Raw genomic sequence first — 23,096 nt, forward strand, 5'->3', positions numbered from 1 at the left:
TCTTGAAAAGCCCTTGCTGCAATTTTGTTTCTAAACATTATCATTAGAAAACTCCCAAGAAAATAGCAGGAGGGCAATCCCCTCCTTCTTCCTGAGGTATCTGGGGGAGCAGCAGCTTACTGAAGTCCATGCCTTGGGTCACCAAAGGACCAGCTGTTAGATAGCAGATCAGGGTGCCGCATTTCTCCCCAGTTTTCGCTGAGCTAAGCAGTCCTGTCTTCTCAAGAGCTACCGCAGCGGGGAGCTTTCAGGGCGTGCCCCCACTCCACCTTCCAACGCCTGGCACCCCCGGGTTCCCAATTTCTGTATCCGTAAACTACTCTCTTTTTATACCAGAAAAGTCCGGCATAGAGGAAGGAACCCTTGCGCAAGGTCATTTTTCATTAAAAACTCCCAAACCAAAACCCCCATACCCAGTACCCACCCATTTGTTCTTTCATTTTGCAGCGTGGACAACAATAGAGGACTACAACTCCCAAGGAGGACTGCGCTCGTCCTGCAGAGCAGGGACCAATGGACGTCTGATACATGACCAGCACGGACTAATCAGGGCCAGCCTCGGTGAGGCTTTGTCTCCCCACCACCTCGCGGGGCTCGTTCTCCCGCCTCCCGGCCCCAGCGCACGCGCGCCCCGCCCTGCCCGCCTTTCCTCCCGCGCCCTCCCCTCTCCTTTCTCCCTCTCAGAACCTTCCTGCCGCCGAGTTCGGACCTCGCTGCTCCAGCCTCCGGGCCCCGTCCCATCCTTCCAGCCTGCGACCAGCAGCAGAGAAAAACTAATTACATATCATTTTCTTGCCCCGTACACACTTGTGAGGCGAGCAAAAAGATTACAATAAATTTTAAAAATGAGGGAAATCGTGCACATCCAGGCCGGTCAGTGTGGCAATCAGATCGGTGCCAAGGTAAGGATTTTTAACCTCTTTTGACTATATTTATTTTTGAGAAGAAAAAAATCCAGGTAAATTATGACGAATGGCTCTGGGACATTCGCATCCTCCATTCTTAGTCAGGCTTTGCCCCTTAAAAGTTGTATGTATATATAATACACGTTTGTATTATGCAAAGCTGGGATTTGCTTTGGAAAAATGTGGAATTTTTCTTGGTAGGCTCATTTTGGGGAAGCTGTTAAAAGCACCCTTCAGATTTAGGGGGCGGGAAAACCGAGTTTCTGTAAAATTTTACTTAAAAAGGGCATCTGCTAACGGTCCGAGGACCCGGGAGCGAGGGAGATGCGGAAACGGCCCGAGACAAAGCGAGATGAGGTTTTCCCCATGTGCATCCCCCTTGGCGGGGCTTCGGAGGGCTAAGCCGGAGGGGGAAGGGGCGAGGCTGGCGGGCAGCTGCAGAGAGGTCAGATCCAAATGTGGGGGACACGATGCGCCAGGGTGGGCTGCACTACGCGATATCCTTTACAAAAGATCAGGTGTCTCCGGGCACCCGCGATCCCCAAGGGGCGGTCCCCCAGTTTTTCGTGCATGGAAGGCTAATATGTGCTGGACTAATTTCAGTTTCTTTCATTTGCCCTTAACCGAGACCCTTTTAGGGCGTGAACAGATATGGAGAAAGAGCGAGGGGAAAGGGGGAGTGCTTTCTTTAAAAGGGCTCCGTAGGGCCAAAGAGTAGGACAAAGGAAGAAAAACCTCATTTAAAGCAAGGGGGTTAAAATTAAAAGCTAAAGAAGAAATAAAATTCCGAGGCCAAGGGGGAGGTTTTTTTTTTTCCCTTTGCGCGCGGTTACAGTGTAGCGGGGGAGGGGCGGGGAGGAAGCGCGGCTGCTACGTTAGAGCAGAAGGGCGGGACCCGGGCGCCCTGGCGCGCTGGGACAATGCGGCCGGGCCAGCCGGCTGGGGGCGCGCGAGCCCGAGCCAAGTCCCGCCCTTACCGCGCGGAATTCGCGCTTCGGCCCCGCCCACGCGCGGCGCCTCCCTTTGTCGGCGGCTCGGCGCGCGCCTGCGCCGCGGTCACGTGCCGGGCGGGATGGGCGCCTGCGGCAGTGGTTCCTTTCTCCGGCCCCCAGCTCTTTGTGCCCTGCGAAGGGGGGGCGGGGAGGTGCGCTTCTCCGAGCAAGTCGGCCGCCTCCATGTACCAACCTCGGTGCCTGCGATCGCCGGGACCTTCCACAGCATCTCACATCCCAAGCAGTGAAAGCTGCAGTTTTCCCGCGTGTGCAGGTGTTTAGGCGAAGGGTGTGGCAGGCAGAAGGAATGCCAGGCCCTAGGGGAGGGCCCGCCACAGGCGTATCTGGAATTAAAATGGCGGTAGAGGGCGTATAATTGGCTGGAACCTGAGCTGTTGAGGACCCGTTGCTCTCCCCCGGCAGTTCTGGGAGGTGATCAGTGATGAACATGGCATCGACCCCACCGGCACCTATCATGGGGATAGCGACCTGCAGCTGGACCGCATCTCCGTGTACTACAATGAAGCCACAGGTGAGGGCAGGAGGCCGTGAATCACGGGTCCCATCACTCCCACTTTTCTGGGGTCTCTGCCTCCCTGGAAAACCCTTTATCCCCTTTGAATGAATCCATTCTCTCCCTTTGGAGGCCTTTCTTCATTTCCCCCATCGGGGCTCGAAAGTGGCTCTGCTGCCACCTGGTGGCAGTGCCTGGAATCACTAGTTAGGGTCCCCGGCTGCCTCCCAGCCCCCAAATATTTACCTTTATGTCTGTCAGTTTTTACAATGCTACTTTATTCCCTGTAGGTGGCAAATATGTTCCTCGTGCTATCTTGGTGGATCTAGAGCCTGGGACCATGGACTCTGTTCGCTCAGGGCCTTTTGGTCAGATCTTCAGACCAGACAACTTTGTTTTTGGTGAGTTACACAGACAATAGTAGATACTTATTCAAGTTATTTGGGTGCAGCAAGAGTTAGGAAATGATTGTACTGAAGAACTTATACAGGGCTGTGTTTTGAAATCTAATGGAGGATGGAGGTGGTGACTGCTTTAAATAGTAAATTGTGGGGGGGTGACAGGTGTACCACAGGGGAGGGAGAGAAGATACATCCACTGGCATTACTCCAAAAGTTGAAAGGTAGAAATGTGGCCATGTATCTTCCACGCTTTACTAACCAAGCTTGCCTTCTGACCCCATTGCAGGTCAGTCTGGGGCAGGCAACAACTGGGCCAAGGGCCACTATACAGAGGGGGCCGAGCTGGTTGACTCGGTCCTGGATGTGGTTCGGAAGGAGGCTGAGAGCTGTGACTGCCTGCAGGGCTTCCAGCTGACCCACTCACTGGGCGGGGGCACCGGCTCTGGAATGGGCACCTTGCTCATCAGCAAGATCCGTGAAGAGTATCCTGACCGCATCATGAACACCTTCAGTGTGGTGCCCTCACCCAAAGTGTCCGACACTGTGGTTGAGCCCTACAATGCCACCCTCTCCGTCCATCAGCTGGTGGAGAACACTGATGAGACCTACTGCATTGACAACGAGGCCCTTTACGACATCTGCTTCCGCACCCTCAAGCTGACCACGCCAACCTACGGGGACCTGAACCACCTCGTCTCGGCCACCATGAGTGGTGTCACCACCTGTCTCCGCTTCCCTGGCCAGCTCAATGCTGACCTCCGCAAGCTGGCAGTCAACATGGTGCCCTTCCCACGTCTCCACTTTTTCATGCCTGGCTTTGCCCCTCTAACCAGCCGTGGAAGCCAGCAGTATCGGGCCCTCACTGTGCCGGAGCTCACCCAGCAGGTCTTCGATGCCAAGAACATGATGGCTGCCTGTGACCCCCGCCATGGCCGGTACCTCACCGTGGCTGCTGTCTTCCGTGGGCGGATGTCCATGAAGGAGGTGGATGAGCAGATGCTCAACGTGCAGAACAAGAACAGCAGCTACTTCGTGGAATGGATCCCCAACAATGTCAAGACGGCTGTCTGCGACATCCCACCCCGTGGCCTCAAGATGGCGGTCACCTTCATTGGAAACAGCACAGCCATCCAGGAGCTGTTCAAGCGCATCTCAGAGCAGTTCACTGCCATGTTCCGCCGGAAGGCCTTTCTCCACTGGTACACAGGTGAGGGCATGGACGAGATGGAGTTCACCGAGGCTGAGAGCAACATGAATGACCTCGTCTCCGAGTACCAGCAGTACCAGGATGCCACCGCAGAAGAGGAGGAGGATTTCGGTGAGGAGGCCGAAGAGGAGGCCTAAGGCCGAGTCCCCATCACCTCAGGCTTCTCAGTCCCCTCCGCCTTCTTCCTCAACCGCCCCTCTCCTCTCCCTCAGAATTTGCGTTTTCTGCCTCTTTTTTTTTGGGGGGGGGGGTTCTAGAACAGTGCCTGGCACATAATAGGCGCTCAATAAATATCTGTTGTTTGTTGAATGTCTCCTCTCTCTTTCCACTCTGGGGAACCTAGATTTCTGCCATTCTGGGTAACCCTGTATTTCCTTCTGGTGCCCACTCCTCCCATCTGTCCAGTTAACATTTCCCTCTCTGTTTTCAAGATAAACTCTCAAGAAGCTGGGTCTCATCAAATCCCATTCAGAACCATGTGCTGATAACCCGGATAGATGACCACCATCCTAGGGCCATGTGGTAGCCCAGGGGAAAGGAAACCAAGCAGCAGGTAGAAGTCCCTACCGGGAAGGGGTGGGGTTTTGGAGAGGGGCATCCAGGCTATTGAAGTCCTAGTTTCCAGGTATCTCTCTGCTCCTCTCTCAGCTTCTGGGGAGGTGTTAACAGTATTATCTCCATTTTCAGTCTCCCTCCAAGCTCTGTCCTGAGCTATTTCCTTTGTAAGGTTCTGGCTACCACCCTGTCAAGGGGGGGGCTCCTTCCCTCTTCCACTTTACCTCCTGCATAATGTTGGATTCCTTCCTTTCCCCTGGTCAGAAAAGGGGATCAAGAGGAGCAAGAGAGACTAGTCTCTAAGCCTCCAGAAAGCCCCTCCCCAGCCCTGTCTTTTCTTACAGAAAAAAATGACTATCATCAGCCCTTCTGTACCTATATGGAAAGCTATGTGCTACCACCTAAATGTCATTCCCCAGAGAGGGGACAGGACACCCTCCATCTTTTGGCAACACCTCTTCTCTTACTTTTGCTACTGCCTTTCTCCCTACCCTTGGTTTTGTCCTATTCTACACTTCAGATTTCTATTGTGTTGAACTTGCTGCTTTTTTTCATATTGAAAAGATGACATTGCCCCAAGAGCCAAAAATAAACGGGAATTGAAAAAAAAAGTTGCGAGATGTGTGCTCATTCAGGGAAAGATCGCTGGTGGAGGCATGGGGCTCAAGTTCAGTTATATAATATATTCTACTTCCCACAAACTGATGAGAAGAATATCCTTACACTTTAATCCCTGGTACCCACCACCTGTACCTGTCTTAGTAACTGGGGTAGGTATAAGCCCAGATGCAAGATCTAGGGACAGAAAAGGGAACTGAGATGAATGTCACGTGGTTGCAAGATCAGCATCCCCTTGAACAATCCTGCCCAGATGTACTGAACCAGAATGGGTTGGACCCCAGCAGTCTGTTTTTAACAGTGCTCCAGAAGAATCTCGAATGCACAGTGCATCCAGGGTTCCTTTCTGTTATGGGTAACGCTGATGTCTGTAATCCTGTGGATTTTCTCAGCCTAAGGCAAAAAATCACTAGTGAGGGATGTCACACCATGGTCCCATTCTAAACTATGTTCCATCTAATACCTCATGCTTCAAGGAGCACAGTGTAATAGTCTCAAAGCTGCCCTGGAAATTTAACAAATGTAACAATTTCCCTTGGCCGTATTTTCAGTAATTCTAGGGACTAATGCAATTATTGATATTGCTTCCACTTCAGCATGCTTTGCTGACTATAAGGAACTTCAGGGTTGGGAGGGGGATTAATTCTATAACTTAACATACAAGTAACTACTGCCTCTTTCCCATTGTAAAAAGCCTATTGAATGCAAAGGCAAAAGCTACATTCTAGCATTCATTTTGAATTAGTTCTGCTGTATTAACTGTTCATAAGTATCAGTACTTATTAATAGCAATTTATTTGACAAAGTTGAGAACCTGCAGACCACCCCTCAAGGCTTGGTCAAGGAAGAATTCTGGACAACAGGCTCAGACAGTAGATTAAGTTAAATAAGTTGGGGGTGGGATCATCAGAAGGCTGGCATGGGACCCCTGCGGGACTGGCAGTCTGCAGTACGGGGCTGGAAAAGGGAGCAACCCTTCCCTTCCAAGGCAAGGGACAGGCTATTTGGCAAGGAGAGACAAGCGGTGGAACTCCGCTGTCAAACGATGTGCTTGGGGAGCCAGCTGAAGTGCATGCAATATTGGGACCATTCAGGCAACTTGAGTTATGAGGCTGGGCATCGCGAAGGTCGAGGGCTCAGGCTGTTCTCAGAGGCTTGTGGTTCACCTGGCAAAAGACAACAGTGATGACTATGGGAACCAGGTGCCCTGCTCTCCCAGGCTCCCATCTGGATGAACAGGCTGCAGGGAGGACGCATACTTCCATGAGTATTCTAGTTTTTTCTGGTACCCGACCTCACCCCCTTTGCCAAGCAGTCATTTGGATTCTTGTATAATAATGAATTACTTACTGCAAAGGGGTGAAGGGAGCCAGATCCCTGCTTGCACAGGCCCTCCTTAGCTCCCAATTATCCACTACAGACCTCAAGGAGACTCCAAGGAACCCAGCTCGAAGGTCACTGATTCAGTCTGGTGCTTTTATTTATATATGCATTTTTTTATTTAACACACTGTTTTGTTTTTGTTGTTGTTTTGGCTGTGCAGAATGTGGGATCTTAGTTCCCCGACCAGGGATCGAACCCACACCCCCTGCATTGGGAACGTGGAGTATTAACCACCCCGGACTGCCAGCGAAGTCCTTTAACACGCTTATATAGTACTTCCTACATGCTAGGCACTGTTCTAAACACTGCAAATATCTACTCATTTAATCCCCTTAACAATTCAACAGGGTAGTTACTTTTATTAACCCAGTTTTAAGGTGAAGAAACAGGTGCAGAGAAGATTAACTTTTCCAAGGTCACAGTTAGCATGCATTGGGGCCACGATTCACACCAAAACAGTCTGGCTCTAGGTCCTACTCTCTGATCTCTACCATAATCTACAGGTGAATAAACAGGCACCAAGAAAAGCAGTGATATGCCTTGGAATTAATTGTCAACAGGCTGCAGCTAGTTCCTTCTACTAGTGGGGTGGCCAAGAGCACAGGCTCCAGAGATAGCTGGCCTGGGTTTGAAGCCCAGCTTCACCAGCTGTATGACATGGGCTAAACTGGAAGTTCAGTTTCTTTACTTTGTAAAACCCTACATACCCCAAAGGAAGTTTGATTTAAAAAAAATTTTAAACCATTTGTGTAGAAGCTTAGCACTGTGTCTGGCACACAGAAAGCAATTAATAAACGTCAGCGGCCCCCAGGCCTCCTGGGTGCTGGCCCCATGCTAGGCCCGCTGCATCACATGCCATAAGAACCTGGCGATTCGGCTCCACAGCCCCCGCCCTAGAAACCCTCACCTGGGAGATGCTGACGCCTGTGAGTCTCTCCACGCTCTCCGGCAGGCGGCTCAGGATGTCCAGCACTTCCCCAGTCACTTTGGCCGCCCCCATGGCCCCACTTCCACTGGACACCAGTGTGATCTTATTGGCCGAGGTCAAGGGACCACTGATCTCCTCTGCCACCTGGTAGGTAAGATGCCCACTCAGCACCTGCAGTCTGACCACACCCATCCTAAGACTCCTTACTCTGGCTTTTAAGATCCCTGTCCTTCACTTTTGTGAGGATCACCCTCCCTCACTCTGGTCACTGGCTTGTAATTCTCACCCCCAATTTATGGCCCCTAGCCTGGTTCTCTCCCAGCCCCTCATTTCCCCCACCCCTCATTCCCTCTTCCTGTCCCTCCTCTGCTTTTGTCCACACGACCCCCAGACCTGGGGCAGCTTCTCCAGCAGCATGTCCAACTGAGCAGCCTCCTGGTACAGCTGGAATGCCTCTGCCTTCTTGGCCATCTGCTCAGCCTCGGCCCGGGCTCGGGCCCCTACAGCAAAGGCCTCGGCTTCCCCACGCATCTGAGGAGGGTACAGGACGCCTGGGGTACTGATGGCGGTAGTTAAGGACAAGAAATCCCAGCACAATCCCAGCACAATCCCACTCCCTCCACAAGCCGGCAAGAGCCACCTGCTGACTCACCCGCACAGACTCGGCTTCTGCCTCTGCCTGCATGATCAGCTGGGACCTGGGCAGAGAAGGGAGTGGAGGGAGGAGCTGAGGAAGAGCCCTCGCTCTGGGAGAAAGACTCCACAGGAGGAGTACAGGTAAAGAAGGCCTCAGCAATTCGCCTGGGGGCGCCCAGGTGGTGAAGGAGCCGCAGGGGGCCAGGAAGGGGTGTTTACTTCTCTGCCGCTGCTAGGCGCTCCAGCTTGTAGCGCTCGGCTTCCGCTGGCTTCCGCACGCGGGCCTCCAGCTCCTTCTCCCGGCGGGCGATCTCCTGCTCCTGCACTGCCACCTGCTGGGCCCGCTCCACCACCTGCACCTGGACCCGCTGCTCCTCGATCTGCTGCTTCGTCTTGGCCACCTGGGAAGGAGGGATGCTCAGAGTCAGAGCTGAAGAGCAAGCGGCCAGGAAGCAGGCAGGGAAGCTAGGGCCGGGGCTCCAGGGCGGGATATAAAAATAGAGCAGGGGGACTTCCCTGGTGGCGCAGTGGTTAAGAATCCGCCTGCCAATGCAGGGGACATGGGTTTGAGCCCTGGTCTGGGAAGATCCTACGTGCCTTGGCCACAACTACTGTAGCCCACGCACCTAGAGCCCGTGCTCCGCAACAAGAGAAGCCACCGCAATGAGAAGCCCGCGCACCGCAACGAAGAGTAGCCCCCACTCGCCGCAACTAGAGAAAGCCTGCACGCAACGAAGACCCAGTGCAGCCAAAAATAAATAAATTACTTACTTAAAAAAAAAAAGACTTGATACTGTGTCAATTCAAAAAAAAAAAAAAAAAAATAGAGCAGGCACATGAAGGCGGTCCCAGTGGGTTCAGCCTGCCCAAGGGAGTCCATTTCCCGTACAGATCCAAGGCATGGCCTGGGGCGCGAGGGGGGGTGGCCTGATCTTCCCTATCAGAGCCAATATCAACGGTTAGGGCTGTTCCCCACGTAGTCTCAGCATCAGGGCTGGATAGGGCTGGAACCCAGCCGCTGTTCTCCCTCAGGCCAGGTGAAGTATCCCTCCACTGAACTCCTATCACCTTGTTTCTCCACCAAGTCTCCCTCTAGAGTATGAACACCTGGTGGGCACTGAGTGCATGGTGGCCATCCTCCACCTCCAGTCACGCTCAAATCCATGCACTTCTCTCCATCTGTGTGGCGGTTACCTTAGTGCAAGCCACTGTCAACTAACTCCTGAAAAGTTCTCTCACCAACTTTCTTTTTTTTTTTTTTCTCTCACCAACTATCTTTTTGGGGGCTGTGTGTGTGTCATTTTTATCTTTTGTATGTGGTCCAAATTTTAAAAAAAAGTAAACAGTGATAAGCAAGGTTTCCTCCCACCTATTTCTCAAGCCACCTGGTTGGTTCACTTCCCCTGAAACCACCACCATGACCAGCTTGTCGTGTATCCTTCCCGGGATACTGTAAGCAACTACAAGAACATGTATACACAGACTTCCTCTTACTTAGGCAGATTTCATTTTCTTATCTCTTGCAGAGAAGAGGGATCAGAAGGCTCTTGCCAAGATGTCAGTGAGGAGAGGTTCGGGGGAGGAACACACTTCTTGCTTCATTGCTCTGGCTCAGACGTGCACCATCTTCCCTGTGGGGCTCATCAACACAAGAGATGGTGCCCCTGCCTTTACAGTGAACACCCATCTGTTCACTCCAGAGGAAGGGTGCTTCTGGATGTGGCACCCTGTACTGTCTTTGACCCTAAAAGTTCAAACCTGTTCCAAACTGGACTAGTTGCTCTTGGCCCCCATGTGCAGCATCACGGTGTTCCTGTGTTGGAGCCTACCCACCCCTCCTTCTCTCTCTTCTTCAGACTCAACCTCCGGCAGCTCCCTCAGAAACAGTATGTGGAGGACTTCCCTGGTGGCGCAGTGGTTAAGAATCCACCTGCCAATGCAGGGGACACGGGTTCGATCCCTAGTCTGGGAAGATCCCACATGCTGCGGAGCAACTAAGCCCGTGCACCACAACTACTGAGCCTGCGCTCTAGAGCCTGCAAGCCACAACTACTGAAGCCCGTGCGCCTAGAGCCCGTGCTCCACAACAAGAGAAGCCACCACAATGAGAAGCCCGTGCACCGCAACGAAGAGTGGTCCCCGCTCACCGCAACTAGAGAAAGCCCGCGTGCAGCAACGAAGACCCAATGCAGCCAAAAATTAGTTAATTAATTAAAAAAAAAAAAAAAAAGTATGTGGGCAATAAGTTTTTTCAGATCTTGCTTCTCTGAGATTTTCACTCCACTCTTTTTTTTTTTAAACTATATTCTCAATTTCTTTTTTCTTTTTTTAAATAAATTTATTTATTTATTTATTTATTTATGGCTGCGTTGGGTCTTCGTTTCTGTGCAAGGGCTTTCTCCAGTTGCGGAGAGCAGGGGCCACTCTTCATCGCGGTGCGCAGGCCTCTCACTGTCGCGGCCTCTCCCGTTGCGGAGCACAGGCTCCAGACGCGCAGGCTCAGTAGTTGTGGCTCACAGGCCTAGCCGCTCCGCGGCATGTGGGATCTTCCCAGACCGGGGCACGAACCCGTGTCCCCTGCCTTGGCAGGTGGATTCCTAACCACTGCGCCACCAGGGAAGCCCCATTCCACTCTTCTATTTGAATGACGATTAGGTTGAGTACAGGTTACTAGGTTGTTACTAATCTTCCACCAGAATTTTTAAGGCATTGTTCCAGAGTCTTCTAGCTTCTTGAGAAATCTGAAGTCATTCTGATGCCTGACCCTTTGCTTGAGATCTGTTCATTCTCTCTGGAAGCTTTATAGTTCTTTTCTTTATTCTCAGTGTTCTGAAATTTCACAGTGATGTTCTTCAAGGTAGATGTTTTTCATTCACTGTTTTGGGCACTTGGTGGACCATTTCAATCCAGAAAGTCAGATAAACATGTTTGAATCTTTTCACTGATGATTTCCTTCTGATGTTTCCTTCTGTCTTGTTTTATTTTCTGGGAAATTTATTAGAATTTCTCTTCCACTGTGATTTTTTTTTCAGTTCTTCCATCTTATTAATTTCTAAAAGCTTTTTGTTTTCTATGTCCTGATTTCCTAGATGTGAATTACTCTCTTATCACTGAGGATATTAATTTTTTTTTTTTAAGCTTTCTTCTCCCTGCATAGTATGTATCCTTCAAATTGCTTTGCTCTGCTTGTGGTTTTGGCCTGTTTTCCATGTTGCAGGATCCCTCATATGTCAGGGATTCCTTGCTTGTCTGCTCACAGGGAGGAAGGTCTGAAACACTGAAGGGAAACTATGGGTATGTGGGCGAGGCTCGTTGGCTTTGAGCTTCAATCTAGGCTTACCTAGGCAGTTCATCTGCTGAGGAACCTCAGATTCAGGATCTTCAAGTCTTTCATCTTGGATTGGTCATGTTCCCCAGAGCAGTCTTCTGATCTCTTCTTTGGAAGATGGGGGTTCTGAGAGCCATGTGGGGTGAGTGGTTAGGGGAAGTGGTCAGTATTCAGCATTCAATAGGCAGACAGTCTCTTCATGCCTGTTACTGGTTAAGTACTTAGGCCCTCACCTGTGTCTGGCTGGCCCCAGGTCATGTCCTCTGGTTTACTCTCATCAGATAATAAACCTCCAGAAGTCTAATGGGGCAGAGAAGGGAGCATTACCCAGAGGCAGGGAGCCAGAGCGCTCTGAGAAGTCACTTTTCACCTGTTTCTCCTTATTTCAACAGTCTTCATCACAGCTCCAGAGGCCCCTGGTGCTGCCAGCTCCTGAGCCTCAGATCATTTCATTGTTTTCTCCCCTGCAGCTTTGGGCTCAGCTGTCTCAGACCTCCTTGGTCAATTACCACGGCTTTCCAGCATCCAAAATGATGCTATGGTTTCTGTTGCTTCTGTTCCTATTCTTTCCATCTATTTTTTTTTTTAATCACCTTATGTGGATTTAGTGAGGTTTTAAGAGGGAGTGCAATTAGCTGCATTTAAGCAATCCATCATCTTGGAAAAACCTTCTAACTCATCTCCCTGCTTCCTCTTTTTTTTTTTTTTTTTTTAATTTATTTATTTAATTTATTTATTTTTGGCTGCGTTGGGTCTTCGTTGCTGTTCTAGTTGCAGCGAGCGGGGGCTATTCTTCGTTGCAGTGCGCGGGCTTCTCATTGCGGTGGCTTCTCTTGTTGCGGAGCACGGGCTCTAGGCGCGCGGTCTTTAGTAGTTGTGGTTTGCGGGCTCTACAGCACAGGCTCAGTAGTTGTGGCGCACGGACTCAGTTGCTCCACGACATGTGGGATCTTCCCGGACCAGAGCTCCAACCCGTGTGCCCTGTGTTGGCAGGCGGATTCTTAACCACTGCGCCACCAGGGAAGCCCCCTTCTCTTCTCTTTTGACAATCAATTCTCCACATAACAGCTGTACTGATCCTTGTAAAAATGTAAAATTAGACCAGAGCACCTCCCTGCTTAAAGTTCTCCAATAGCTTCCCATTGTGCTTTGAATCTTCTAAGTCTCCATCACGGCCACCCGAACCCTAGGAGACCTGGTCCCGCCTGCCTCTCCCTACTCACAGCACACCAGCCATACTGGATCAGAAACCTCCTTTCTGTTCCTGGGACACGCCGAGCTCTTTGCTACATCAGGGTCTTTGCATGTGCCAGTCCCCTGCCTAGTCACTTGCCACATATAGCTATTTAAATCAAAATAAAAAATTAAAAAATTCAGTTCCTCAGTCACACGAGCCACATTACAAGTGCTCAACATCACAGCACAGAAATAGAGCATTTCCATCATTTCAGAAAGTTCTATTTGAACAGCACTGGACTAGAATGTTCTTGGCCCACAACTCTTTACATCGTTGGCTCTTTCTCATCTTCAGGGTTTATCTCATATATCACTTCCTCACCGAAGCTTTCTCTGATCACCCCCGACCTAATAGAGTATCCCCCCAGTAAAGTACCACCCATGTATTTCCTTCATAGCACTTCATGTAATTAGAGCCAGTGAAGGTTATTTGCTTATTAGTGGTTTCGTGTATTATAATGTAAAGCTCCATGAGGGCAGGAATCTTATTCTGTCTCATTCATACTTATATACTCACCTCCAAAACAATGCCTGGCACATAACAGGCATTTAACAGATACCTGTTGAGTAAATCCTTATTTCCCCAGCACCTAGCACAAAGCCTGGCTGGCACAAAATGAGGAACTAATAAAAGCTGAACAGAACCCAAACCAGCCCAACCCTTTGATATGCAGACAAGGAGAGCCATGTTGAGAAGAAGATTAAGGACCTTATCCTTGGGTGGGTTAAGTCCCACCCAAGCTGGTGGTTTCCACTATGTTAATGCTTCTCAAACTCCAATGTGTATCAATACATGAATCACCTAGGGATTTTGTTAAAATACAGATTCTGACTTGGTCAGTTGGGCTGGAGCCTCAGATTTTGTATTTCTAACAAGCTTCCCAGGGATATTGATGTTGCTGGGAGGCAGACCACACTTTGAGTAGCAAAGTACTATGCCACACTCAGGTACCTGTCAAGCCATCCAGGGATTTAACATCATAACTAAAGATGTGTTGCATTTCATAATTTCACCCTGTACCAACTCTTGGCAAAAATGAATTTCATAATATTGCTACCCTTTGGGTAAAGGTCTCAGAGTACAGTTGATTCTCGTTATTTATGGTAGTTCTGTTTTATAAAGTAGCCATAAACACTGAATTAACAAAACACTTATTTTGTTCCTAAGGGAAATACAGGTTTAGGTTCCTGTGAGCCTCTGGTCATAACAGATAAACAGATCAATATATATCCTCTTTTTTGGCTGAGATGTGCAGCATGTGGGATCTTAGTTCCCCGACCAGGGATCGAACCCACACCACCTGCACTGGAAGCACGGAGTCTTAACCACTGGACCGCCAGGGAAGTCCTATATATCCTTGTTTTATGTGTTTCTGCTTAAAGACACCATATGTAACATATCTGTTGATTCATTAACAATGAACTCATGGCCAGCAGCACTGTAACTCATACCTAAAAGAAGCTTATCTAACACACATATCTTCTCCATCAGGCACATCACAGCCTTCTTGCACTTAGGAACACTAGACGGCACTTCAGCACTACATTCGGGTACATTTTAAACTGTGAAATCACCAAAAAAAAGCACAAAAGTGCAAAAAATGTGGCAGTGAATATACTATGAAAATGACACTGTTTACAGTATGAGCCGAAACAAGAAGGCAGAACATCTTCTTGTTCAACCTCAACTGGGAAGCACATATCGGGCAACTCAAATTTTTCTCCACTCTGGGCATGTTTGCAAATGGTCATCGGTACAAAAAATACATTTTAGTGATGAGGTAAATTCTCAAATATGGGATCCACAAATGATGAGGATCGACTACACCTCCCTGCATTTTCAAGGGCCCCCATGTCTCATTTTGTGGGATTCAAAGCCCAAGTCCACGTTTTCCTTCCTCACACACTTCTGTGATCACCAGGGCTGCTGTGGGCCCACGGAGTACCCCTGTGCAAATTAGAAAAAGGCACCCCTTCCTCTGGGTGGATGCAGACCCATTCACCCAGGCCCGATGTGGAGCATGGTTGGACCTTAGCTCTGGTTCCCCCCCTCATCCAGGTGCCCTGGCACAGGGCACAACCTGCCCCAAGCCCGTGATCAGCCCTATCGAGCGCATCCTTTCTAGGCCTTTTCTTTGCTTTTCAGCTGAAACGTTTAGGTCTTTTAAATCTTCCTCATAAGGAACAGTGGGGTCAGAAATGGAGGGCCAGAATAAGGGGATCAGAGTTAGAATATGAGAGAGAGTGGTGGCCTGAGAAGAACGGGGAGGGAGTGAAGTCCAGCCTGGCCACCGGGCCAGCATGGGGGCTCTGACCTGAAGCTGATAGGCCAGGTCAGCCTGTGCTCGGCGGGTGTTGACCTCAATGTCATATGCAGCCTTCTTGAGCTCATAGTCCCTCTGCGCCTTGGCCATCTCGATCTCACTCAGGTACTGAGCAGACACCTTTTCCTGCTTGGCTTTGGCCTCCTGTCCATGCAGAGATCAGGCAGGGAGTCAGAGTAGGGAGGGGAAGGCCCCAGGGAGAGAGCCTGCTCTCCACCAAGCTCCTCTGTCTTCACCCCAGGCCCGGCCTCATTTATATCTTCTGCCAACCCTGCTCCACCAGCCCCCATGCCATCCCCTCTTCCACCAGGTGCACAATAAGCCCATGGTGACCAAGCAACCCCCAGATCTCTCACCCGGATCCCAGCGTCTCTCTTGGCCTCCGCTTCCCCAATCCGAGCATCTTTTTGGACTTGAGCTGTTCGAGCCTTCCCCAAGGAGTGCAAATAGTCCTGTGGGAGAGTTGCAGATATCACAGTCCTCGGGAAGGTTTAACAGATGGGAGCAGGAAAGCGGGGAGAAGCAACTGCCTAGGTTTACCTGATCGTCATGAATGTCCTTCAGGGTGTAGCTGACCACGCTGATGCCCATGTTGACCAGGTCCGAGGAGGCCACTTTGAAAACCTGCTCTGAGAATTTCTGCCTGTCCTTATAGATTTCCTAGGATAACACGATGGAGGGAAGAAGGAACGTAAGCTCTCAGATCCTCTGACCACTGTCTCCTACAGACTAGCTCGGTCCTTAGGCCCCTCTCACTCTGGCATCCCTTCCAGATCTTTCCCTGCGCTCAGGCCCACCTCCACAGTCATGTGGGCCATGATAGCCCTCTGGTGGCCCTCCAGCGTCTCCAGTGCGATGTGGGCAATCTCAGCCTCCGTCTTGCCCAGGAACATCTGGCAAGCAGCTGCCAACATTTCCTTGTTCTGGCCCTGAATTTTCACCTGTAGCCAGAATAGGGTTAGGGAGGGTGTGGTGAAGGTCTCATGAAGACAGGGAGGAAGCAGGGAGAGTCAAGTGCCTTGGGGATCCCTGGAGAAGCTGAGACTAGCAGAGAAATTTCTCCATAGGCAGAGGTAGGGAAGGCCATGGTCAGAAGATTCTTAATGTCTGGGGACAGAGAAGGTGATGCGGGAGTGGACTTTGGGGGAAAGGCTCTGAAAGCCTCACCTGGGCAATGCCAGTGACTGAGATGGGGACCCCATGGCGAGTGTAAACCTTTTCACTCTTGACATTGAGGGTCAGTGTGTTGAGAGAGATCCTAGGGGAAAAAGAAGGGGTGGACAGTGTGAAAAGGAGAAAAGAGAGAAAAGGGGGGTTCCCTTTCCCTAGTTCTCTTGTTACCTACCTTTGGATTTGCTGGATGCAGGGCAGGACAAAGACACGTCCTCCAGCCACCATGACTGGGGGGCTCCGGCAGAAACCTGCACGGTGAGGAGGCAATGAGCTGTGGTGGCCGGTGGCCACGGTGGAGCTGGAATGTGGAAGACAACTGGGGAAGGGAGGGGGGAGCAATCCCCACGAAGAAATCTGGGCGCTGGCTGGAGCGGCGGGCAGTGTAGGCCTTGGAAGCATAGCGGCAGGGAATCACCACAAGTGGGTGGCTTGCAGCCATGGGGGTGGGGTGGGCAGAAGGTCTGGTGCTGGGGAGCTGGTGGGGAGAGGGGGAAGAGACCTATGCGGGGACTTGGGGGTCACTGGCTGAGCAGAGAACAATACTTACCGGAGACCACCATGGCCTCGTTTGGGCCACAGGTGAAAAACATGGCTCAGGCTGGAGCTGGAGGAGGAGGAGAGAAAGCCTTTGCTGATAGCAAGGGGCACTGTGGAATCCACAGGAGTGAACCCTTTCGCTTTCCTGTCAGTCCCGCCCCGCCTGCAGACAACGCGGCCCAGTCCCTTCCGCGCCCACGGATCCGCTAAGGCTTTACCCTGTGAAATTTCGCAGTCACCCAGCGACTCCCAGCCCCTTGCCGCGCCCCACCTTCAGTGACGACGGTTTCCCCCTTATCTGATAAAGCTCTCCCGGCCCTTGGAGACCCCCAGACCCTTGCGCCACCGTCCCTGCTCCTCCACAGCCCGACTCCATCTCCCCACCCCACCCCCACCTACCTTCCCGGACGCGGGCAGCAGCCTGGCCGGGGTCCGGGGCAGGGCGGGGACGCGCAGGGGACCTGTGAGCCGAGCAGGGGCCGCTCGCGCACAGCCTGCCTGGGAGCTGGGCCCGCGCTGGCGCCCTTGCCCCCCACCAGGCCGCACCCTGTCGCTGCGGCAGACGCGACCCCGCCCCCGCGGCGGACCAACCGCCCCCCCACTCGGCCCGCCCCTTTCCCAGCAGGCCGCGCTCCGGTCCGCAGCCCGCCCGGGCCCCGGCTCACCCGGGCTGCAGAGCCAGCCCGGGGTCGGATGGGGCGGCCCCCAATTCGCCGCCCTTCCGGGGTCCGGAGCCCCGCCCAGACCGCTCCACGCCCCGCCCCACGGGACGTGACCTCAGTGGGTGTGGCACCCCGGGGCAAGGGAGATTGACTCACCTCGGATTTGCCCCTCGAGAACAAACTGGGAAAATCGCAGACTGGGCAACGTACGACAGCATCCGATTACTGGATGCTGGGTTCCGTGACTCGGGGGCCCGGGGAGGAGCGCCCGCTGGTGACTTGGCCGCGGCTCCTCCGGCCGGGCCCAGGCGCTTGAAGGCCATGAGGAATGGGGGACCATGGCTTGCAAAGAGACACTCACATGACTGCTGACGGTAAATCAAGTTTATTTGTGTTCACAGAACATACCGGGCGACCGCATAGCCGCCCCCTGACAGCCCACCGACCCCGCAGCCACCCCTTGGGGGCAACTTCGAGGAGATCGAAGGCCAAGGACCTTATTTTCAACGGTCCGCCGAAGCCTCACACAGTAGACCCGCGAGTTGAGATGCTGGAGGGCTGAGTATGTCACCCGCTAAACCTACTACGACCCACCACCGTCCTTGACTCCCAGCCCGGGCGCCTTCTCGGACCCGGGTTTCCTCCATCCCTCTTCCCAGCCTCGCTCAGTTCTGGGCGCCGGCCTCCACCAATCCCCCAGAGCCCAATAAATACCCAGAGATCTGCATTTGCAGCAAGGAGCACATCTCGCACTCCTGCATAAGTTAAAATAAATATTACATACACCCCTCCATCACCTAGGGGGACATACATAAATACATATAAATATTATTAGAAGCAATGAGAAATAACGACGCTCTCCTTCCCCACCCGGCCTAGCCCCGGCATGTCGGTGCCTGTCTCTCCCAGGCTCGGGCTGGCATCTCCGCTGTGGTGTTCTGAGTGCGAATTGCCTTGGGAGTCCCAGTTTGGGATACGCTCTCTCTCGCACCAGGTACATCCAGTGTTTCTTGGTTTTTCAGATTCTTCTGGGGGTGTGGGGAGTCCGGTTAGAAGGCGGCCGGGTGTTGCTGGAGAAAAGTGCTGAGGTCCAAAGCGTAGTCCGAGGGCTCCGAGGTCAGATTAAGGGGCTCGAGGACCGGGGGCGCAACGGTGGGCGCGGGGGACTGCGCGCTGGGAGTGTCCTCCGGGACCAGGGGTGTCGACACACCCTCTTCAGCCATCAGGATCTGGCAGAAGATGATGGTGAGCAGGAGAAAGAGCAGCCTTTTGGCAGGGTTCGGATCCTCGACTGGCAGCTGACGCCGGACCTGTGGGGAGATAACAAAGGCAACAGGTCAGGTCGGGGCCCCGGCGTCCGGCGGTTCACCCTGCTCTTCCCCCGGGCTGTCCACTTCGGCGACACTCACCACTCGTGGGTAGAGGACCCTACGGCTGCGCTTTCGGTGCCCGCGGGAGGCGCTGGGGCGCGCAGCGGGGGCCACCGCAGTCTCCGGGAGAGGGTCGAAGGTGAAGATCTCGGGACCGGAGCCCCGTTGGGGTCCCGGGCTGGTGGAGGGGACCGGTGTCGGAGCCCGCAGGACGGTCATGGTGGGGAGGGAGCTTCGAGAGTGACACATTGTGCTCTGAGCTGAAGGACAAGTGGCCGCGCAGTCCTGCAGAGCTAGTTTTGTACCCCGAGAACTGGGCGGGCCCTTCTCAACTCCACCCGCTGCTGGGAGCGGTTGGCCGGTCGGCTGGAAATTCCGAAGTTTAAGCAAAGGAAGGGGGTGGAGACTTGGCCAGTGCAACTGTAGGCACCCAAGTGTGTGTCGTGAGTGTGTGAGTTGTGAGTGGAGGCGGGTAAAATTCCGGACTGCGGGCACATGTCGGGACATGTGGCAGCTGGAGAGGGGCTCACAGACAGTTTGAGAAGGTTCAGCCACAAGCCCCATCTCTGGAGAGGCAGGAAGGGTTACATAAGGAAGTCTGCCCATCCTACTACAATACTGACCCAGCAAAGTCAAGGAACCACAGTTACAGGTGCACATTCACAAGTTTGTAGGAACACAGAAAACACACAGCCTAGGAGGGAAGTCACTACAGAAATAGCCAAGATGCCTAAGAGAAATGAACACACTAGCACACACAGACAGACACAACCCTGCCTGCTTTAGCGCGCACACACACACACACACACACACCACATTGTAGAGGCGGAAAAATTTCTCCTTTCCTTCTAGTTTCTTTGGCTGGTCTAATAATTAGACATAGGACAGATTAACAGGAGAAAACAAATTTAATTGCGTACTTACAGGAGCCCATGAAGACTTGAGACTCAAAGGCAGTCGGGCATTGAGGCTTACATGCCATCTTGACCTAAGGAATGGGAAAGAGGCCTGGGGCTTGAAGGGGAGGTGGGTAATTCACAGGAAGATGATAAAAGCTGATGTTTGCTAATTAGATGTTTGCCCTGCTAAGCAGGTAAGTCTTTCAGATGAAAGCTATCTCTGGGCCAGGCCCCCTGCCTAAATTATTTAGGCAGTTGTCTTCGGGGGGGTCTTGATTTCCTTCAGCTCCAAATAATCCACATGCCAAAGTGGCACATTTTGGGGTGGCATATTCTGCTCCCCTTCAATATGCACATCACACACACACAGAACAAAGGTGCAGAGACTGCACAGGGGCAACCCAGCAATGTGCAGAAATGTTCATACATGGCTGGAGCAGAGGACCACAAAATACAAAGGTGAGAAGTTAGCAGCCATCTGGATTTAAGTTTATGTGAAGAACATTTAAACTGTGAGACATTATGCAAATGTTGTGGTAATGATAATTACACAAGAGAGAATTGACACATTTTCATAACTGCCTTAGAGAAAGCTGCTCATGGACACAGAATTTAACATCTTTTGAGCACTCAACAGGGCCAGACACCCTGTTAAAAGGTACTGTTGAGTACTGAGGTAGGTTTCAGCATGTATGCTGCTAAGCGAGCACATCAGGTTCCAAGAAAATGGAAGACTAAGTATAAGGGGAACCCAATAGAGCTGCTGTTCCTGTCTGTCTAATCAATCACATGAGGCATCAGGGAAGAATGGCATTTGAGATGACCTTAAATGGTGGGTGGGATACCACAGAGTCAGATGTGGAAGATGACTGAGAAAGAGAATGGAATCAGCAAAGGCCTTGAGCTGGAAAAGTACAGGATGTGTTTGGGGAATCACAAGAAATACAAATCTCAGGACAAGTTTCCCGTAATGGAGTAGTGTTGAAACCCAGCAGGACCCTGTGGGGCCCTCCTGGGTACCAAAGCCTTTCCATGTCCCCCCTAGACCTTCCCTGGGTTCCAAAGGACAGATTCAAACAGTTGCTGATTAGGGAAGGAAGGGAATGCAGAAACAGGAGGAGTAGTCAAGAAACAATAGTGCAGGACTTCCTTGGTGGTCCAGTGGTTAAGACTGAGCTTCTACTGCAGGGGGCGTGGGTTTGATCCCTAGTCCAGGCCAAAACTTTTTAAAAAAAGGAATGTTGCAGATAAAGCAGGGGCTTTATCATAACAATATATCTTTGAGTTCTTCTCCAGGAACTAAGGCCCTCACTCAATTGGAGGATGGTAACTTCAGGCTGAGTACAAGATTCCTGGAGCACCACCCTGTTACCTCACCACCAACCAATCAGAAGAAAGTCACACACCCTGCAGCCCACACCCCAAATTTTACCTATAGAATCTTTTCCCCAAAAAACTGTCAGGGAGTTTGGGGTTTTTTGAGCACAAGCCACCCATTCTCCTTGCTTGGCCCTGCAATAAACCTTTCTCTGCTCCAAACTCCGACGTTTCAGTTTATTTGGCCTCACTGTGCATTGGGCACATGAACTTGTTCCATAACAGTATCTTCAAAATTTCTTCCTCTCCAAACTCATTTTTACCCCTCTTCTCCTCTTGTGCTGTGCTCCAGCCACCCAGGGCCTCCTCCTTTCAGTTCCCAGGACTTGCCAAGCTCTTTCTCACCTTAGGTCCTCTGCTTAAATTGCTCTGCCCTGGCACTTGCAGTTTTTGGCAACTTCTCATCCTCATCATAAACAGGAGGGAAGGGGGCAGGGCACAACCTTTAAAAGAATGACATAGCCCTTGAGGATCCAAATTTTGCCTTTAAAAACTCTTCCCTGAAAACCATCAGGGAGTTTGGGGTTTTTGAGCAAGAGCCACCTGTTCTTTTTGCTTGGTGCTTGCAATAAACCTTTCTCTGCCCCAAACCCAATGTTTCAGTTTGTTTGGCCTCACTGTGCATCAGGCACACAAATCTGGGTTCGACAACAGTGGGAAGTGATGATGGCTGGAAAGGAATTAGGCAGTGAGGAGAGCTTAGCTGTCAGTCAGGGGACTGGGTTTGACTCTAGACTGTGGAGCTTGTGGGTCATGGAATGACATCAAAGGAGGGCAAGTTCAAAGCTGGGAACTGAGTGGGACAAGGAGTATGCTCTGGATGGGGAAACACTGAGGCAGAGACAGGATACTATTGGAGAGGTTTGGGTAGGAGGAAAGGGCCTGAAATGGGCTATGACATAGGGAACACAAGGAGGGGTGGCTTTAAGAGACATTCCTAGCGTAAGATTACCAGAATTTAGTGATAAGACAGGTAGCATTAGAGTCAGGGAGCATGAAGGGACCAAAGCTGTCTCCATGGATTTGAAATGCATCTGCCACAGAGCTTTGTACCAGATCATATTATGCCTGGTGCACAGGATGAGAACATGTATGAGCTCTTTCATTAAAGGCTGTGTCACACATGTCTTTGTGTCTTCCACAGAGTCTAGCAGGGTGCCTTGCATGTACTAGTTGTTCAATAATCTTGATAAATGAAAGATGAAAATGCAGAACTAAAAAATGCACATATAGTATACATACACTGGCTGGATCACCCCAAGATTTTGAGACAGGCATACACGCCTTCAAATCCCACATATGAATTTATAACCTCTTAAGAAAAGTTGGGACAAGTCTTACACAGACACCAAACAAAGAACACCTAAGGGCATTTCTCAGCCAAGCATGTGCGGGGTTGCAAATAAGGGGACAGCCCACAATTGGGCTATAAATAGAGACATTATTGCTGTATATACTATTGCTTCCTGGGCTTATATGTTGCTTTATTTTACACCCACCACTCCTGTTTAAGCACACTAGAAACTTTCAGCATTACACACTTCTTCCTGATGAAGCATAAAACACACCTCCTCTACAAACAAAGACACATCCCTTTCCCACACCTGCCTTTCACATCTGCCATCATCGTTACATTTACACCCAAGCACAGTGAGCCTACCCACCTACCTACACCCTCATTCCAAGGCAACCTGCACACTACACAACGATCGACATAAATACATGACAATTTACATGTGTGGACAGGCTCACATGCTCACACAGACATAAACTGGGGATGGGAGAGATAGTGATGATGGAAGAAAACTGCTTGGTGGGAGAAGGGGAGAGTCACCCAAGGTTAGGAATGCATAACTTGTTTATGATGGAAAATTTCTCCAGGGCATTAGGCGGGGAGGGGAAATGAAGGGGATGTCAGGATCCTGTTTCACACTACCTCCTATATCTGGAATCTGGGCCCCCAGCTGGACCTAGTTATCCTCACTGTCCTCCTGGCACAGAGAGACCTTTCTTTGTGGCAAAGTCAGAATGGGACCAAGAGAAGAACCAGA

The 23,096-nt window shown here is 51.3% G+C and overlaps 3 protein-coding genes across 5 annotated transcripts; 1 reads left to right on the forward strand and 2 right to left on the reverse strand.

Annotated features, from left to right (window-relative positions):
• The first annotated feature begins 665 nt into the window (after window positions 1–665).
• TUBB (tubulin beta class I) lies at window positions 666–5,185 on the forward strand. The gene is made up of 4 exons (XM_061195937.1): window positions 666–902; window positions 2,321–2,429; window positions 2,702–2,812; window positions 3,099–5,185. The coding sequence occupies exons 1-4, from the start codon at window positions 846–848 to the stop codon at window positions 4,154–4,156; spliced, it is 1,335 nt and encodes a 444-aa protein (XP_061051920.1). The 5' UTR covers window positions 666–845; the 3' UTR covers window positions 4,157–5,185.
• Window positions 5,186–5,968: 783 nt separating this feature from the next.
• FLOT1 (flotillin 1) lies at window positions 5,969–17,308 on the reverse strand. Of its 3 annotated transcripts, none has more exons than XM_061195939.1 (13): window positions 17,137–17,308; window positions 16,748–16,804; window positions 16,373–16,448; window positions 16,195–16,285; window positions 15,825–15,968; window positions 15,568–15,687; window positions 15,384–15,479; window positions 15,019–15,171; window positions 8,359–8,540; window positions 8,156–8,201; window positions 7,897–8,034; window positions 7,483–7,647; window positions 5,969–6,358 (listed from the first exon to the last, which is right to left on the reverse strand). In XM_061195939.1, the coding sequence occupies exons 2-13, from the start codon at window positions 16,788–16,790 to the stop codon at window positions 6,329–6,331; spliced, it is 1,284 nt and encodes a 427-aa protein (XP_061051922.1). In that variant the 5' UTR covers window positions 16,791–16,804; window positions 17,137–17,308; the 3' UTR covers window positions 5,969–6,328. The 3 variants fall into 3 exon arrangements, with proteins under 3 accessions (XP_061051922.1, XP_061051923.1, XP_061051921.1); XM_061195940.1 differs by having other exon boundaries at window positions 16,748–16,847; XM_061195938.1 differs by having other exon boundaries at window positions 16,748–16,956.
• Window positions 17,309–17,768: 460 nt separating this feature from the next.
• IER3 (immediate early response 3) lies at window positions 17,769–19,055 on the reverse strand. Its single transcript, XM_061195942.1, has 2 exons — window positions 18,809–19,055; window positions 17,769–18,709 (listed from the first exon to the last, which is right to left on the reverse strand). Exons 1-2 carry the CDS (start codon window positions 19,016–19,018, stop codon window positions 18,449–18,451), a joined length of 471 nt encoding a protein of 156 aa, XP_061051925.1. The 5' UTR covers window positions 19,019–19,055; the 3' UTR covers window positions 17,769–18,448.
• Window positions 19,056–23,096: the final 4,041 nt, after the last annotated feature.

This window comes from Eubalaena glacialis, chromosome 7 (assembly GCF_028564815.1).
Source record: "Eubalaena glacialis isolate mEubGla1 chromosome 7, mEubGla1.1.hap2.+ XY, whole genome shotgun sequence".
Lineage (NCBI taxonomy): Eukaryota > Metazoa > Chordata > Mammalia > Artiodactyla > Balaenidae > Eubalaena > Eubalaena glacialis.

Excerpts from the sequence above, each read along its gene's own strand:
- TUBB (XM_061195937.1), top strand. The coding sequence starts at position 846 with ATGAGGGAAATCGTGCACATCCAGGCCGGTCAGTGTGGCAATCAGATC. Across the intron at positions 903-2,320 it reads GCAATCAGATCGGTGCCAAG|TTCTGGGAGGTGATCAGTGA; the intron begins GTAAGGATTTTT and ends CTCCCCCGGCAG. Across the intron at positions 2,813-3,098 it reads ACCAGACAACTTTGTTTTTG|GTCAGTCTGGGGCAGGCAAC; the intron begins GTGAGTTACACA and ends ACCCCATTGCAG.
- FLOT1 (XM_061195939.1), bottom strand. The coding sequence starts at position 16,790 with ATGTTTTTCACCTGTGGCCCAAACGAGGCCATGGTGGTCTCCG. Across the intron at positions 16,449-16,747 it reads CGAGGCCATGGTGGTCTCCG|GTTTCTGCCGGAGCCCCCCA; the intron begins GTAAGTATTGTT and ends CTCACCGTGCAG. Across the intron at positions 15,688-15,824 it reads TGGCCCACATGACTGTGGAG|GAAATCTATAAGGACAGGCA; the intron begins GTGGGCCTGAGC and ends GTGTTATCCTAG.
- IER3 (XM_061195942.1), bottom strand. The coding sequence starts at position 19,018 with ATGTGTCACTCTCGAAGCTCCCTCCCCACCATGACCGTCCTGCGGGCT. Across the intron at positions 18,710-18,808 it reads GGGTCCTCTACCCACGAGTG|GTCCGGCGTCAGCTGCCAGT; the intron begins GTGAGTGTCGCC and ends ATCTCCCCACAG.